Genomic DNA, 19,292 nt, shown 5'->3' with positions numbered 1-19,292 from the left:
AAATTCTCTCCCTTATTCAAGAAATCTGGTGTTAGCTGGTTTCCCATACTACTGAGATTCATAACGTCATTACTTATGCACCAATCATTTCCATCGATTTAGTAAACAAATATTGTTATTATTTATTTATTTATTTTTTCAGACATATAAGTAATTATAAATTCCATTTTATCACAATTGTATGCAAATAGTTATGGTATGCGCATTGACATGCCATACACGCCTAGAACGTCGTGACTTTTATTAATAGTTATGAGTAGGTTGCACTTTAACTAAAATACTATGCTAATCGCCATTTAATGATTACTCATTGCAATAGCATGCAATTGGTTTATGATCTATAACAAATATTTCTCACACCTTGGCATAATAGCAATGGGCAAAAAATAGTAAGACTTTATTAATGATATTAAAATTCTTAATTTATTCTTCAAAATTTATATTTTCACTTTATGTAATACAGAAAGACAAGCGTATACTACACACTAATGATTATTTGAACTAAACTGTGTGACTAATCTCCTCTAGAGAATGTCAAAAACCCCCCACAAATCTACTTCTAACATTTTTTGTTAGTGCTAATTTATTTCTTCATACATCATATCCGCTACTTGAGACGCTGTCATTGTCTAATGTATTCAAAAGTGTTATTTGATTTGTTTACTTTTGCAACATGCCTCAATATTTTATTTTATTTTAAATTTTACACGTTTATTGTAGGTGTTTAGGATTAAATAACCAAAGATTGCTAAGAGAAATATTTGAAAGGCGGAAACGAGACACATAAACGCACATATACACACATTTATAGCAATGCATGCATATGTGTGCACTTATATATATATATTTTTTTTTTTTTGTTTTGCTACTCGCACTCACATGGCTTTGCAAAACAATTAAACTATTGTTTAAGCCGCAAATGCGCGCATGCGCGGTGACCAGCGCAACCAGGCGGCTAATTAAGCATATAGGTACTTATTTACAAATTACGCTTTGCTTTTCTGCTTGGAATGTGTTATGCGGCAAATGAATATTGATATTGTGCGAGTATGTTAATGATTTATGACTGCAAATTGTTTATGAGATGTGAATGGTATGTACTTAGGAAAGCATTTGGCGGCTGTGCGGAATTTTTTTTAACTAAATGACAACCCATTGATGAGCTGTCACTTAATTTGTATGGCTTTTTAGCACTTTTATAAATAATTGCAAAAAGGAAAATAAATATTGGCATTATATTTTACTACCAGAGGAATGAAAACAATGAACGTCACTCATTTAAAAATTTGAAGTAGTCATTGAAACCAAAACTAAAGCGAAAGCTAAATGAAACGAAAGAGGAATATTCAATGAAGAGGTTATATCCATTTGCAAGTTATAAAAATCGAGTTTTTTCGCGATATGTTGCTCAAACTGGGAGGCTTCTTAATTTTAAAATTGCGTGAGTACAAAATATTCGCTTGCAGCTTAGCTTAGCTCTTCCTTATTAGTACTGCTTCAAATTATTTCAAATCCAAAAATCAATAATTTTATTTTTTCTATTGATGAAATATTTTACTATTCAAAACAGTAAATATTTCTAAATATTTTTTATCTATCAAAGATAAAAAATCATTACTTTTAGCACTTTTTCCCATCATCATTATTTAATTGCTTACATTTTTTATTTTTTACTTTTTTACACGCAACTGATTGGCCAACCGCCATTTATCACCTCATTTTCCGCCTGCTGACTTCCTCGACACAAAAATTATTTGGCTGAAAACGCTTTAAACGCGGCCAAACCTATTAAATTGTCGTCGAGCGCCACAACTAATAACAAACAACAACAAATAATAACAAACCACACCACACTATTACTATTGCATTTGTGCCACATTAACGCCAAAATGTTGTTAAATTTTGTGGCACGTTGATTGCGTGTTATTTTGTGTCATGCCATGCAGTGCTGTGTGTGTTGCTACATTTTTCGCTGTCTCCAAATTTTAATTCATCGGCGCGCTTAAATGTTTACAGCTATCAAATTATTTTATTGCCTGTGTTTTTACGACTTTAGTGCAATTGTTTCAGCTTCTTCGCCTTCTTCGACGTTTTCTCGTGCTACATGTTGCCCGCCTAACCTGTCTTTGTTGCGCAGTCGCATGTATGATGTCATTTTTTACAAATTTAATTACAAAATACTTGTCAGCCTGCAATTAATTCGTTCATGAACGTGCCGTTTGTGCCGTTGCTTGTGCGAATATGACAACAAGTCGCGTATTTATTTGTGCATATATTTTTATTTTATTGCCGGTGTGTGTATATAAGTGGCAGCGCCGCTCGTACGCGTAACATTGACAGTGAGTTTTAAGTGTAATTTCGATTTGACATCATCTTTATTAACTTGTACTCATTTCTTTCACATTTTTTTATTTCCTTTTTATTTTTTGCACTTTTTTGTATTTTTTTCTTTTTTTTGGTACTTTTTGCTTTTTTTTGCATTGTTTTTATCTTTTCTGACAAATTTGTGTAATATTGCTATTTCAAAGGCTTCATTTTGACCGCAATTGACCTCCTTTTCAGGGAATAATTTATTATGAAAACAGTTTTATTTAACGTATATTTTTTATTAACAAAATGGAAGGCAGATAGCACTGTATGGAGCGCAGTAATGCAGTGTGTACCAAAAACTTTTTTATTCTTAAGACAGCTGCTGAATCTCTGAGCCTCATGCGAGTGTTGAGGGTTTCTGCTGCAACTAACAGTTTCAAGGGAGTGGGGAGTGTTTTTGTTGTTAGCAGTCAACAAGAAATATCTTATCGAATGGGGATTTCTGAAGCAGAAGAAAATTTCATAGGCTACCAAATAAATACACAAATGTACAATATATGCCTTTAAACTTGAAGGTAAAAATAGCATTCAAATAAAATACGTATAATTTGAAATAAATCTTTCATTAGATAGCTGTCGGAAAAAACGAGTAGCTTCAATTTGTGAAAGTTTAGACAGTAGCGAATCGAACCAACAACTGGTATAAATACAAACTGGTATAAATATAAGAGACTAGTATAAATACCAGAAAATGATAAAATCGCTTCGATTCGCACATTTTATAAAGATTTTATAGAAAAAACAACAGGTATAAATATAGGAGACTGATATTAGTATGATATACTAGTATAAATACTAGAAACTGTAGCAATTCCAACAAACAACTGGTATAAATATAAGAGACTGGTATAATCCGTTACAGATTTTAGCAAAATAAGGTAGCTATCGCCTTCTGATGATGATAATTTTGAGTTGGAAACCAAATTTTTGTAAAGCGAGAAAGTATTGAAAGCAAAAGTTATGTAAACTTTGAAGTGAAATATTACAAAAACCTTCTTCTTCTTCTTTATTGGCGTAGATATTATATAAACCACCGTTATATTTAATTAGAATGCTGTCAACAGTTATTGATTGATTACTTTCCGGCAATATACTAATGAATATGTATTAAAAAATGCAAACTCCAATAATTAGCAACGGTATAGTACCCTTCGTTTCAGCATTTTTTTTTTAATATTTCACTTTACACTTTCCATTCACAAAGCAACAATCACAAAAAAAGTCATAAAACCATTACTGGATATGCATTTTTATTTGCAGCTACATCAAGATAATTTACGAGCCATAATTAGTTGCGCAATTACAAGAACAACACATGAACTGCTATGCATACGTGTGCAACCGGTTTAGTGATGGCTATCTAGTTAAAATATCTGCAGTTTAACCGGACAATTTGCCTCGTGGCTATCGACTACCGTGGCCTCACTGACAGGCCACATAAAACATAGTACATATATGTATATGTATATGTGTGTGAGCGTAACTTGGTCTAACACTTTCATTGAGCGACGAGTGAATGGTATTATGCGGCAAAAGGGAATGTGTGGCATGCGCATATGCAAAGCCTGCAGGCCACTAAGCCCATACACTTACCCTAGTTAAGACACAGTGGCAAAGCGTAAAGTTTTAGAAAAGTCAAACTAACTTATAATAAATTTCAGTTGCATACAACTTATTGTAGTGCAACGCGCATACCACTTTCCACAAATGCCACAATAGCTGCCAACTGATATGGTGGCTAAAGCAAAAGCTGGCATAGCATTGAATTGCATACTAAAATGCCATACATACACGTACATATATACATCTTACATATACATATATATTTATATGTGTGTATTCACATGCGTGTATGTATGTGTGTGCACCGTAATCAACTAAACGCTTTGATTCTAACGTCTACCGCTTGCTTTGGAATTCAATGATTGAGCTCAACTTGACTGCAACTTGCAACGAAAGACTTAAGCAACAAACCTGTTCGGCTAATGGCTACATTGGCGACGGCGCACAGGCCAGGGACACACCTACCAAATGCTTACCGCCTAGTTTTTCTAAATATCACATTGCTTGTTGTTGCTGCTGCTCTGCAAGCCGCAAGAATGCCAATTAGAAAAATATGTTGTATGAAAACTCAGCTACAAAGCATAGCCTAAAACGAATTTGTATTCGCAGCGTCTGTGGAAAATTTGTGCATGGCATTTAAGGCAATGTGGAAATTGTGCGGCAGCATTGATAGCATTGATTTATAAAACCAGATTTTGAATGAAATTACTTGATTATGCATGGAAAATTGTAATTTTCAAGTAATTAGTGACAGCTGAAGTTAGTGGTATTTTTTTGTGTGCTTGTTTATATGTATAAACGGTATGTTGAAAAGCTCAAGTAGGTAGGGTAACTGTATTAAAAGTAAGACATTTAACTGCATAAGAATGTAGGTAGCTAGTATCTAATAAATCTGTGTTTTAAACATAGTAAAAAATTAGTTAAGTTAATAAAATATTTTTTTTTGTTTTTTTTTTTAATAACGAATACTGAATGGCTTAGTTTCGCGTAATTTTAAAAGAGTTAGGCTAGCCTAGCGTTTTTATAAATATTACAGAAAAATAAATTTTGATTTAAGTGTGATAATTCGCTGTATTATCGAAGCATTCGTATCAGTCAGTCTCAAAACTGCACTTTTTAAACTCGGGGCTGGGTATTCAGAGTATATCGTACGTATCGCCTAGAAAATTTACTTACAGCTTCATGGCCCTTTTTTATTATTATACCCTGAACAGGGTATATTAAATTTGTCACGAAGTTTGTAACACCCAGAAGGAAGCGTCGGAAACCCTATAAAGTATATATATAAATGATCAAAATGTTGAACTGAGTCGATTTAGCCATGCGCGTCTGTTTGTCTATCTGTCTGTCTGTATATATACGAACGAGTCCCTTAGTTTTTAAGATATCGTTTTAAAATTTTGTAAACGTCATTTTATCTTCAAGAAGCTGCTCATTTGTCGGAATTGCCGATATCGGACCATTATAACATATAGCTGCCATACAAACTGAATGATCGGTATCAACTTATTGTATGGAAAACTTTTGCATTTGACAAGATATATTCACGAAATTTGGTACAGATTATTTTCTTAGGCAACAATGTAATCTTCGAAGAAATTGTTTAGTTCGGTTAACTATAGCATATAGCTGCCATACAAACTGAATGATCGATATCAAGTTCTTGTATGGAAAACTTTCGCATTTGACGTGGTATCTTCACGAAATTTGGTATAGATTATTTTCTAAGGCAGCAATGTAATCTTCGAAGAAATTGTTCAGATCGGCTCACTATAGCATATAGTTGCCATACAAACCGAACGATCGGAATCAAGGGCTTGTATGGAAAACTTTCGCATTTGACGTGGTATCTTCACGAAATTTGACGTGGATTACTGCTTAAGGTAATAACATAATCTCCGAAAAAATTGTTCAGATCGGATTACTATAGCATATAGCTTCCATACAAACTGGACACATAGTTACTAAAAGAAATGCACCTGTGAAGGGTATATTAGCTTTAGCCGAAGCTAACATTTTTTCTTGTTTTTATATAAATTTCTTTTGTTTTTTATATTTAATTTTTTAAATAATTTTTAGATATAATTTTTTTTTAAAATCTTATTTTTTACATTAAATAAACAAATATATTTTTTTGTTTATTTTTATATTTATTTTTCTTCTTTTAATTTTACATTTATTCTAAATATCTTTTATATATTTTTTATTATTATTGTTTTCCTCTATAAACGATTTCATAGTAATTTCTTTGATGAAAAATTTAACGTTTTTGATAAGTACCATTTGCAAACAATTTACATATACGTCTTATGAAAGAGTCCGAGAATTACTGCGGGTCTTCTAGGACCCCTCTGAAAAATTCTGAATATTGGCCTAGCTAAAAGAGAGAAATTCAATTCCCTTTTTCTTATTCACAGAAAAAGCTGTCAACGTTAGGCTGTTTTTAAGGCTCTCGACTAGCTGTACCGCTTAATATTTGACTCATATTATCAAAATATCATACCTATACAGATTTTCTATCACTTTATATCTTTGATAATTAGCACTATTTATATTAAATTAGTTTCGTCTAATGCGAAATAACAAAATGTTTATATGTATTTCTCTCTACTTAAAAAAGCATCTCATCATAGTGCATTTTATTATCCCCAAAAATGGCATGATGCTACAAACAGACGTCATAGCGCTCACATTCAGGAAGCATACGCATAGAAGTTGTTGAAATAGTAGTTACTAAAACAATTGTTTGCATGCAAACAATTTTTGAACACATACCAAAGCAAATTTTTCTAGCTGAATTTTAATAGCAGCCACTAAGTACGCCATTCACCCATAAAAACCGAAAATGCCATTCAAATTTGTAGCTAGTGGTACTGCACTTAATATACGCACACACACAAGTATATGACTACATGGTCGCAATTCTAATGTGCGCCACACAACCTTAAAACTCTATACGCGCTCTTGCAGCTTTTGCTTTACGTTTTGTTTCTCATTTGAAGCCTGTTAATTTTTTAAGTGCTGGTTGACCGCATTTTCGGTGCCAATCGGCTTCGGTGTAATGCAAAAAGGCAGTAAGCAGGAAAGACTCCAAAAAGTGCATAGTAAAGAGAATAACTAGGAACAAAAGTGTTAAAATAGCATAAAGAAAACAGCCGCGTACTTGCCTTTCTGCGCAGTTCTCAACTATACAAGTATAGTATATTCATTAAAAACCCATAATAGTGTTTCCCTAGTCTATAAGTGCACGTATAAATTTTGTATCTGGCTCTTTAGTAAATATATGTGCATCTCAGCATATGTTTACATGCAAGTCTACCACTGCAATGACGTGCGGTTTCACCAATTGAGCACAGTTCCAATTCTTATTGTTTTTTTGTTTCAAATTCTATTAGTTTCTGTGTTAAGTCGAAACAAGTAGCTTCTGAGTGCTCAAGCGGCGTTCAAAACGTTAGTTAGAAGAGGCCTGTTTATTTGCGTGTATCACTGCTGCGGTTTTAACCTATATTTAGTAGTGAATATGGGTGACTCTTATAAAAACATTTATGGAATTTCATGAGAGGTTAGTTTTGATATATAGGAGGAAATTTTTCAGCAGCAAGCAAATGTATTCAACGCTCAGCATAAGTTTGAGGGAAACTCTAGCATTACTTTGCTATCAAATAATACATTTGAAATTTTTTGACTACAGCGATAATATGAATTTTGGCAACACTGAATCAATTAAGTTCTAAAACACTCAAAATGTTTTTGAAAAATTCTTTCATTTAACATTTGTTCTGAAGCAGCTAAGGCTGCTATGCTTCCACTGAGTAGAAATTCGAGTAAAATTTCGAAAAATTATACTATATGTGACCTGGTCTACGGAAAGGGGGCTTAGGTGTCAAAAAAAAGGAGAACAATTAATGAGATAACGAGAAACTGACGATTATTTTTAACAGCTTTTCCCAGAAAACTAGTTTTCGCACGTTAGCTCCCTTTTCGTAGACCAAGTCACATATATACATACATATAGTTTCGAAAATCGCCATGCATATTATTAAAAAATTAGCACAAATGTCTAAAATTTGAAGAAACCTTTACTTTTTCCGAAGTAACTCAGTTCAGTATGATTTAAAACTGAAAAATTTCTTAAATAAAAAAAAAACATTCCTTAGTAACTCAGACTATCCAGCCTTTATCTCCGTTTTGAAATAAAAGATCAAATTCTTTCACTAAAAATATATATACTATATTTTCAAAAATCCCATATTCATAAAGCGTCTACCCTGTATAATTTTGCACACTCGTTTACGGTTTTCGCATACCTGTGGCATGCCGCAGGCCACACACTCCCATATACAAATCAATATGACAGACTCATCAACGTCACTTTAAACCAGCAGCGGAAGCACGACAGCAAACGTATCGACGCTGAGTGAATGAGCGAGTAAAGAGAAAAGTCAAACGTTAGTTATGCTGACCGCAGGCGGTTGCAAAAACTTTTTTGTGCGCATAAACCGCAAAATAAGACAAAAAAATATTTTGATATGTATGTATACCAAGCAAGGAAAAAAAATAGCAAAGCTTTTCTGCACCAAAACACTTGTTGTACGTAAGAACGACACACAGGTGTGCTAAGCTGCCACACTTTGCTTTAGCTGAACGCATACATATGTACATACATGCATATATTTTATATATGTAGCTATAAGCGATAGCACAAATTTATGCACTTATGGGCTTGGCTGCAGCAGTTCTTTGACCAAGAAACCTTTGAAATGCCATTGCTAGCAAAGCACAGGTACTTGCACACATACATACGAGTAAATATATAAATTTTGCATAATCCGCGTACGTATGTGCGTGCGTGCTTGATACGCGTGTGTTCTACAAACATATCTTTCACAATTAGTTGGTAATAGTTTATTGGTGTTGCAATTAATTTTTTTCTTTTTTTTTGCTCATACGAAATACTCAACATGCCCACACATAATGTGTCTTAGCTAGTGTTGTCTGCTAACCCTTTAGACTTTGCACCGCATGCAGCCTATAGGACGTGGTTACACCTCCCTCACCACTGCCGCTCCCTCCAATTTGCGGCCACACAATATAAAGCGCCTTCTTTCTTTGGCTGTCAGCTCAGTTGGGCAGTTGTTTGTCTGTTTACATATTCCTTTTGTTTTTTATAACTGGGCTTGGCTCTACATATGTATGTATATGAGGGTGTGCGTGTGTTTACCACTTCGTTTCTGGCACAGTGTGAATCGTTCCGCTTGTAACAGTTCGGCATTTAGAGGGTTTCCCTAAATTGCTTTTACTGCATACTTTTACTGACTCGCATTATGTGTCTTCCAAAGAGCTAATGCTTTTGTTCAACAGTTTGTTTGGACCCTACCTTCCCAACCCAGTTTTTGCTTCCGATGCCAACACTGCCATGTTGCGTGACCGAGTTGCCATTCTTACTGTGTTTTCTTTAAGCCCAACTTTCTTGTTGCTTACTGCTTTTGCCAGCATATTGTGCATGGTCAGTATTATATATAGAAGTGCATATAATAAGAGTACAATAAGAACTTTATACAAATGCATGTATATTTTTCTTGGTATAAAGTGAGCCCTATAAACCTTTTGCTATCCAAATACACAGCAATAATAAAAAATTGTTCACAAACACACATTTTATCAACTGCGCTATTCAAAAACTTTTTTATGTGTCTGCAAACTTATCACGCGATGCATTCAATCAGCAACCCACATCTAAATACGTCTTCATGCCTTCGTACCTAACGCTTATTTGTATATAAATACAGGCATATGCATAAAAATGAAGAAACAACTTTTTTACTTTAATTATATGTTTAATTGTGCAACGTGTGGGTATTATAACGGATATTATTGCGCAGTGTCAGTGTCTGTGTAAGCGTTATCTAAGCGAGTAACAACTTTTTCATTTACTATTTTATCTTTGCTTAGGAGACAAGCCCATTTTTTTGATATATAACATAAACAAGTTTGTAATCAGTATGATCTCAACTGCCGCTTAGTTTGGACTTCTATGAAAATTTCGTAAGTGTTTAACTAATATGGCTGCTACATTTTGCACCAGTTTGAAAGACAGTTTTTATATCAAACTGTTAAGGATTAATTCAAAATTTTAACTGTAAAAAATAAGAAATTTTAAAAAAACTTGTGAGTATATTCTTGATTTTGCGGCATTATTTTGTGATAGAAGGTAAAAATAATTTTTCAATTAAAAAAATCACAAAAAAACTTTAAAATTATTATTTTTCAATTTCTCAAAACATAGTTTTAATTTTTTTTAAAAATTGATAATTTTCAATTTCTAATATTAAAAATAGTTTTAAATATTTTTTTGTAATGTTTTAAAATTTATAATTTTCAATTTATCATATTAAATATAGTTCTAAAATTTTTTTACGATTTTTTTAAAATTAATAATTTTCAATTTCATTTTTTAAAAACAGTTTTAAATTTTTTTTTGTGAATTTTCAAAAATTTCTCTAACACTAGCCTGACGATTTTCAAGCACCATATCCACCAGACAATCGAAATTATATTGAACTGAACTTCTGAAAAATGTTGACGTATGCATGATATCGGAGACACATTTTACGTCACAAACCTATTTTAAAATTAAAAACTATGAAACTTACCATACAATTCATCCTAGCAATTGCACCCGTGGCGGAAGCGCAATATTAATAAAAAATACGATTAAACATTTTGAGGAAGAAAAACTTTCAACTGATAAGTTTCAAGCTACAACAGTGACTATTTACGGAGTTAAAAGTCCGCTCTCACTTAGCTCTGTGTACAGTCCTCTAAGGCATCAAATCCAATTTGAAGAGTACCAACACTTGTTTTCACATACAACAAGATACAGCACTTACCAATTTTCATAGACGGTGCACGAATACCATACTTTAATTCAACTAAATACTTAGGAATGACGCTTGACTCTAAGCTACGGTGGAAAGTTCACGTAGAAAACAAACGTAAGTAGCTGGACACCCACTCAAAAATTATAATTGGTTAATCGGTAACAAATCTGTGTTATCCAACGAAAATAAGTTACTTATCTAAAAGCAAATACTCCGACCGATATGTAGCTATGGTGCACAACTCTGGGGATGTACTAACGAAAACAATAAGAAGGTCATCCAACAATTTCTTTCAAATTAGCCAATACTCTCATAGTAATTTTGTAATTATACGTTTAAGTCATATTCAAGTTGCTTGTTAGCTCTTTCTTATTTGAACTAGTTGTAATGTATAAACAAAATTAAAAAAAAAAAAAATATCCAGTTTGCCATAAAGTCAGAAACAGCCAGCAAGAAACTTAGGAGACCGTTTAAAGTATATATGGAATAGCGTGGCGAGCTAAGTCGATTTAGTCAAGTCCTCCTATCTGTAGACACTCAAATAAGCCCTTAAATTTATGAGATATCGATTTTAAATTTTGCGGACGTCTTCTTCTCCACAAGAAGCTACTCATTTATCGGAACCGTCGATATCGGATAACTATAGCATACAGCTGTCATACAAACTGAACGATCAGAATTAGCGCTTGAAGGAAAACTTTTTTAATTGGCAAGATATTTTCGCAATATTTGACGTAGTTTATTATTCAAAGCAGCGCTATGATCTCCAAACAAATTCTTCAGTTAAAACCACTATAGCAGATAGCTGCAATACAATATGGTCGTTCAAAATCCTTTATCTTGATTCTTTTGTACCCTTTTATGCTATAAGGAATGCCACTGTGGAGGCTATTATAGTTTCAATGCAAACGCAGTTAACGTTGTCTCCTGTTTTATTTATTTGCTTCTCTCTGAACTCAGCAGCAATAAAAAAAATGCATAAAACTCGTACAATGACAAATTCGCCACTTTTCCATATCTAAAAGAGATTTGAAGATTGTCATATGTTTATGGTACGAGTAACTCCAAACTACAGTATTTTTCAAAACTATGTCATAAGCACTTACATATATGCATCCAGACGATAATATCATTGAATTTTACAAAAGCGCACAAGCAGCACGAGTATGAATGTCTGCATAGCCTAGCCATCGCATTTATGGCGAGCGAGTACTGTTGCCGCATACATGTTGAGTCTTCTTCAACTGCGGCGCATCACTGCTATTGTGCTATTATTTTCATTTTCCCAGTTTTCTTCAGTTAGGGATTATGCAAGAAACTTTTGGAATTTTTGTAGCTGCACTCAACGGCACAACACCCAATGCCTGCAACTCACTGTTGCAACTAACCACTTTTTCTTTTACAGCGGCAATATACGCAAACAAACATGGAGTTGTTGCATTTTGTATTTTATTGAGTGAAAAACAAAAATATTGAAATTAACTGCGCTAAGCACCGCAACAGCCACGAACTATAGCTAGGGGTATGCAATAAGTTTGCAAATAATTTTGTCAGCCGCCTCACAGCTACAACAGTTAGCTGCCTTGTATTTTGCCGCTAGCTTGACCAAAATGCTTTAGTTCGCGGCAGCATCATATTACGGAAATCTTGTCGCGCATTTTAGCATTTAAGCAGCAAGCAGCAAACAGCTTTTTCTCTACAGTTATGCAGCCGCAAGCCGACACTTGCCACCACACTTGCAGTGACAACTAGTTGAACTAATGTGGCAAGTTGCTTGCTGGCAAGTAAGACAGCAAGTTGCATAAATTGATTGTGTTATTTTAGGCATTTCGCTAATTTCTTATTTCCCACTTCGCGCTTTTTAGTTGAGCGAGTGCGAGTGCGAATTTGACTATGCTTGTGCTAGTTGTTGTTGCTATTTTATTACAATTTTATTGAAATTACGCCAATTGGGCAAACTGCGTGAATTTACATAATTTTATAAGTTGTTGTTGCTGTGAAACTTTACATTGCATTACCATTGCTTACAGCTAGCGAGCTAATTCAGAAGACTCAGGAAACGAACGCGCGTAATACGTGGCGTATGATGAATATGTGTGTGCTATTACCTCCATAGGGGTAATCTAACAGCATGCGCTCACTTCCTGCCTGGCAATTAATTTGCAAGCATAACTTTTACAGGTAGCAAATCTGCATAATTGCATAAAGACATAAAGCAATTAAAAAAAAATATAAATAATTTTTAATAATGTGCGGCTACCCCTCAATTATAATTTTATTTTGATATCTTAATTTACCCAATTATTTATACATAGCTTGTCTCTTTATGCGCTCATAAATCAAATTAAGTTGCATTTTTTATCATAGCTAATTTGTCTTTTAGACATACCACTTCTGTTTTTCCAGCCGTAATGGCAATAGGCAAATCAAGTTGAATTTTAACAAAAATGCGCATAAATTACTTTAAAAACAATTTTAGCCGGTGGCTATGTTTTTTAATATCTGTTTTGATATGGTCAAACGTAGGAAACCAGTTATTCATTAGCAAAAGAAGTTAGGATATGTGTTTAGACATGCAATTTGGCAGCTATAGAAAATAAATTTTTTTCACGAGTAATTTTTTTTAATAAATCAAGCATTAATTTAACGATAATATATCCTTTTTAGAAAGTAGTAAAAAGTGTAAGAAATTTATAGTAGGCTGAAGCTCATGGAAAGAAAATATAAAATAACAAAACTGAAATAAAAAACTGTTTACGATCTGATGTCTATTTAAGGCCTTTTTGGACCTCAAATTGATAAAAATTCTAATTTTTTAGAAGTGACTATGACTGAAAAGCTTTATATTCACAGTATCATTAAAAATTTCTGCATTGATCTGTAAATAAACGATGCAAAAGGCCAAAAGAAAACATAGTAGACCTTACAAAATACATATATAAATCATTAACGTGACAAGCTTTGTCGATTTAAAAATGTGTATCCGTTGCTCCGATCCAAAACTTTGCACATGCTCATTTCCGTCCAGTAACTAATTCAAGCTAGTTGATTTATACTTTATTTATGCAATTTTTTAGCCAATTGTGTTTATTTACATGAAATTTCACGTCTTAAAATTTAATAGGCTGTGACAACCACTTTTTCACTTTCACTAGCTTGCAGCGACAGAAACTCAGTCAACATCCTGCAATATTCGAACAATTGCCAATTATTTACGCTTCCCCCAAAACAAGCTATGATAAAAGCGGAAAGCCGCAACAAGCAAAGCAGCTTGGTTGCCATAAAAGTGCCAAGCAGCAGTTTGACAGTGAGCTGCCGTAAAGTTGGAGGAGTGGAAGTAGTAAATTTATGTATATATAGATTAAGGTGGTTAAAAAACGAATATTTTTGGTACTTTGAAAAATAGGTTCTAAGACCTCCAAGAAAGTCTTTCCAAGTATGAGCAATTAATTGTAACGGGCAGCTATTAACGGTTGAAATTTAATGCTCTACATCTTTTAAACGGTTAGGTTTACGAAAAAATCGTTAGAAACGTTATTTCCTATAAAACTTTTAAACCGAGATATTTTTTCAAGTAGTTGGAAGCGAGATATGTATTTTTCTATCGAATAATATGAAAAAAGATAGAAAACTGTAAGAGCTCATCTTTAGAGAGATTTTTTTAAAGTTGTTCCAAAAATTACTTTTCAGAGTACCAAGCGAAAAAATTGTTTTTTGTTTTACCCATCCTAATGTAAATATTCATGTTAAGTATACATATACACATAGTATAAATAAATTGTATATCAATAAAATAACGAAAAATATAAAAGGAACAAATTTATTAAGTTTTTTTTTTAATTTTTAAAAATTAATTAAATAATTTAAAAATATATATAATAAACTTTTTGTAAAAAAATCAGTTTCGTGTTAATTTTGTTAATTAATTTAATTAATTAATTTTTATTTCCAAATAATTAAAAAAATAATTAAAATCGCAAATAAACTGTTTGAAACTAACTTTTTCTTCTTAAGTGGCGTATAACGACGACATTGTTTGAAACTAACAGTTTCAAAAATTCAAATTAAACAAAATTTAATTTAATTAACTCCATTAATTTTTTTCATTGTAAAAAAGAAATTATAATTAAAATTGAGTCAATAATTAAAAATACAGCAAATTTTTTAAAATAAACTTTGTCATTGTGTTTGTTAAAATTCTAAAAAAAAAACAAAAAAATTGTAAATTTTTACTTTAATTAATTTAATTAAACATGTTTATTTTTGCATTGTAAAAAATTAATTACATTTAAATTAAGCGCACTGAGCCTACCTTATAAACGCCGTCCACCATTTTGGTTATTTCTTCGGACTCCATTTTTGCTGCCTTCACCCGCACCGCTACTCCTTATTATTGTTATTGTAATTTTTGTTGTCAACACCCAACTAAGTGCCAAAAGCACGCAAGAAAAAATGAAATTTGATTTAATTAAAAAAACTGTAAACACACAATTTCGCGACAAACGTGTGTGCACCATAAAATATTATAAACAAACATTTAGTGACACCTAAAATTATTGCACTATTTAACTCTGTCTGTGTTAAATGTTTGCAAGTTCGTGTTAAAAAAGTTCACTGCGTGCTCTTTGGTGCACATAAATTCACTTTCAATTGGTTTCTATACACACACACACATACATGTATACATTTCTTTGCTTATGTGTGTGCATGTGCTTTTCGCTTGCATTTGTTTGTATGCGTTTGTATTTCACTTTCGAAAGTCGTGCGCGCCGGCGCTGCTGTGATTTCCGTCTGCAGCGTTGTAGACCGTTGGCCTTTCTGGGAAGCGCGCTGAAGCGCTTGAGGCATTTCTTACTGTTGCTTTTACTATAGTTGTAGTTGTTGTAATTGATGCTGTTGCTGTTGTGGCGTTGGCTGCTAAGGCTGCTGCCGCTACCTTGGCTATTAAGCGCGCTTGACTTTTATTTCCTTAACTGGGCATAAAAGGCGACTACCAATTTAATGAAGTTTTTCTTTTTCTAAAAATGCAGCGTAGAGAGTTCAATAAACGTTGTGGTGTGGTTGTTTATTTTTGTTGTTGTTATTTTGGTTAGTTGTTGTATCTCTGCATACGTTTAACGATATATGATTTATGGGCCTGTCCGAAAAAACTTGATGGTTTGGTGAACTTTTCTCTTGTTTGGGTCTACCTTTCTCCCTGCGTATTGCTTACTGATTTTATCACTGCGCTTATTGTTGTTTTTGTGTGAAAACAATTTCTCTTTCAATTAATTAAGTTTTACGATCATTAATTAGTGCAGTTAATTCGGGTAATTGGAAGTGATGAGTGCAGAAAAGTTCAAATTTTCTATAAATATTTCAATAAATTTAAAAAAACAAATTAAAATTAAAAAAAAAAAAAATTTTGAAAATTAAAGAAATATATTTTGAAAATAAAAAAATTTAAAATAAAAAGAAAATTAAATTCAAAAAAAATTAATTAAAAAAATTTAAATTAAAAAAGTTTAAATTAAACAAATTAAAAATTAAAAAAAATAAAAACTAAAAAAATTAAAAATTAAAAAAAATTATTTTTTTGGAATTTCGAATCATATATATGAGAAAGTATTAGCCGCATATTTACTATAAAAAATATACAAGTTCATAAAGCACTAAACACAGCAGTCTAAGTGTGATTCTTCTGCCACGCTGAAGGATCAGCCATCTAATCTAACCATCTATGGTAACCTAACTACTATACAAGACTTAGGTTTGATCATTAATCAAATAGATATACATATGTATATATAATATATAAGTTATAAATGATAAGCGTGATGAGCTGAGTCGATTAAGTCATATCCGTCTCTCTATATATACGCGGACTAACACTTCATTTCTTGAGATATCGGTACGAAGTTTTGGACACATCATTTTCTCACCAGGAAGTTTGTCGGAGTGGCCCATATCTGACCACTTTTTCATATAGCTGCCATACAAACTGACCGATCAAACTCTAAACCTTTTATGGAAAACTTTTCTGTTTGAAGAGATATCTTTACAAAATTTGGCATGGATTATTATTGTCGATTACTATACAATCTACGAACTTATTGTTCAAATCGGACCACTTTAGTATATAGCTGCCATACAAACTGACCTATCAAAATCAGCTAAAACATTATTTTATAGCCTTTTATGCTGAAAATGTATCTCTGAAGAGTATTATAGCCTCATTGCAGTCAAATATCTTTTTTTTATATTACTGTGATCACATTTAGATAATGTGTTGTTTTTTATGCAAATTTTATTTTCACCCGTAGATACGAGTATACCACTCCCGCTGTAAACTTTCTTCGCTTGCAGCTACATACAAAGGCACAGACAACGTACCAGTCAGTTATTCAATGACTATTGAACTGAATCCGGTCGTCTGTCTTTCTGCTTGTCCAATTCAGTCAGCGCAACCCATCTCCAGTACGGCGTTTCAATAGAAATTCAATTTTTTTACGCTACACATTTTCACTGCCGTTCTATAATTTATTGTTATTGTTGTCGCCATCACTAGTTGCTGCTGCTACGTAATGTTTTTGTTGCTGTTATTTTCATTGCAGTTTCATTTATTCATTCATACATTGCCGCAAGCGTTACTGCTTGTCGTTGGCCGCTTTGAGCGTATTCTACTTGAGCAACGCCGCGGCGCAGCAGTCAGTCAGTCAGTGACTGATGTCTTTAGATGTGAATGAAGTGATTGTTGTTGTCAATTTATTAGTTTTGTGTTTGTAACTATATTGCAAGTGTTGTTGCTAACTTTTTGCGTTGCTTTTTCGCGCAAGATTTCTTGTGGCATCATCTTTTCTTGGTTGTTGTTGTTATACGGCTTTCGGTTGCTGTTGCATGCGCGCAAAGCAATGCGTCAAAATTTTTTGTACCATTCTTTATTTTCAATTTTCTACTTCTTTTACAGCTTCTCTTCTTCTTTTTTCCATTTTTATATATTTCTTTTCAGTTTTTGTTGTTGTTGTTTTGTAAGTGCTGCTTATCGCACGGCGACTAACTGCTGCGCAACTTCAAGTGACATTTTAATCACTCATCTTTCAACATTTGTCAGCATTGTTGCTACCAAATTCACAACTTGTCAGCCACGCATGTTGCTCCACTTGTATGTGCATTGTTGCTGCCATTGCTTAGTCATCGCACACAGGAGTGTAGTAATTTTTTGTTGTTTTTCGTAAGTTTAACGCTGTAACGTTTTGCTTTGCTATAATAAGTTGGTAGTTTTTCGTTTTCTTTTTTTTTTGAATTCACTTCTCTTTGTTTTAGCACTGGTTGAAGACTTCAGTGGTGTGTGTGTGTTTATATACCGTGAGTTTGCCAAATTTTTTATTTTATTTTATTTTTTTATATGGGAACTGTGTTTCAAAATCTGTGTGGTAAACTTTTGTGCCATTTTGTTCTATAAAACTTTGAAACACATCATCTTATAAGAGATCATATATAAAAAAAGATTATTAAAATTTGTTAGAAAATCCTTATTTTGCGCTTAAGTATAGACTTTCGCTAATACACTTATATAAGTATTCGTAGAGCAGCCACATTTAACTCTCTGTTTATTGACTTGAAAGTCTCAACATCTTCCTTAAGCAACTATCTGCCCCCAATTTATGTTTCGTTTAATGTGATTTTATTCAGTTATAATTCATTTTCTTATACTTGGCTTTTATTTTCAAATTTTTGTTTCCCACGCCGCTTTGTTGATTGCTGTAAGTCTATAGTTTCTTTTTTAAGCTTCACTTCGCGCAGCTGCAATTCGTATTTAAGTCTTCAATTTTATTGTTTTCCTACTCTGTTTGCTTTTATGTTTCGTACTTCTTTAGAGGTGTGCGCAGTTTTCTTCATCTGTAGCGTAGAACTTGACACTCTTACGCAGCTGGAACTTCTTAAGCATATTTACTGAGACGAAATTATCTTTGCTCTTGTGTGCATATTTCATATCAAATACTATTTAAGCTAAGTTGCAGCTTATTATTTTTTAAAAGTATAGTTTTTGCCGATATAGATATACATTTCTGATTATACCAAGTGTTGTGGTTATTCTTTAGTAATAAAACTGCGCTCTCATAGCTTGTTAGATACATTTTTAATTGCATAAGTTTCAACAACATCGAGATAATAAGCATAAATGTTGAAAATTCAGCAACTTAATGCTTACAGTTTTCACAGGTGTATCATACGGTGTATTATAGCATCTCGTTTAACGGCGTCTTCTCTTATTAACGACAAGTGATACTCAAGCTAGGAGTATTTATATAAAATTTCAGTTATTTCTTTAACTAAACAAACAGTTTTCCTTTATAAAATGAGTCTCTCATTTACTCCACATTATTTTTAGTCCAAACAAATAATTTCCTGTCATGCTAAGCTCGATATATTTATAAAGCTGCACCATTGCTGCATTCAATACAACCATATAAATCCTAAAGCACACCGCGCATGGCG

General features: G+C 32.8%; 1 protein-coding gene across 1 annotated transcript in view; it reads right to left on the bottom strand.

Moving 5' to 3' along the window:
* Positions 1–19,292, bottom strand: part of LOC126761650 (uncharacterized) — a 63,558-nt gene that overhangs the window by 9,033 nt on the left and 35,233 nt on the right. Inside the window, 1 exon segment of the mRNA XM_050478004.1 lies at positions 15,127–15,239. Coding sequence (XP_050333961.1) covers positions 15,127–15,171 — 45 coding nt within the window. The 5' untranslated portion in view covers positions 15,172–15,239.

Source organism: Bactrocera neohumeralis, chromosome 6 (genome assembly GCF_024586455.1).
Source record: "Bactrocera neohumeralis isolate Rockhampton chromosome 6, APGP_CSIRO_Bneo_wtdbg2-racon-allhic-juicebox.fasta_v2, whole genome shotgun sequence".
NCBI classification, from domain to species: Eukaryota; Metazoa; Arthropoda; class Insecta; order Diptera; family Tephritidae; genus Bactrocera; species Bactrocera neohumeralis.
Note: the sequence above shows the minus strand (reverse complement) of the source record. Positions and strands in the feature narration are given on the sequence as shown.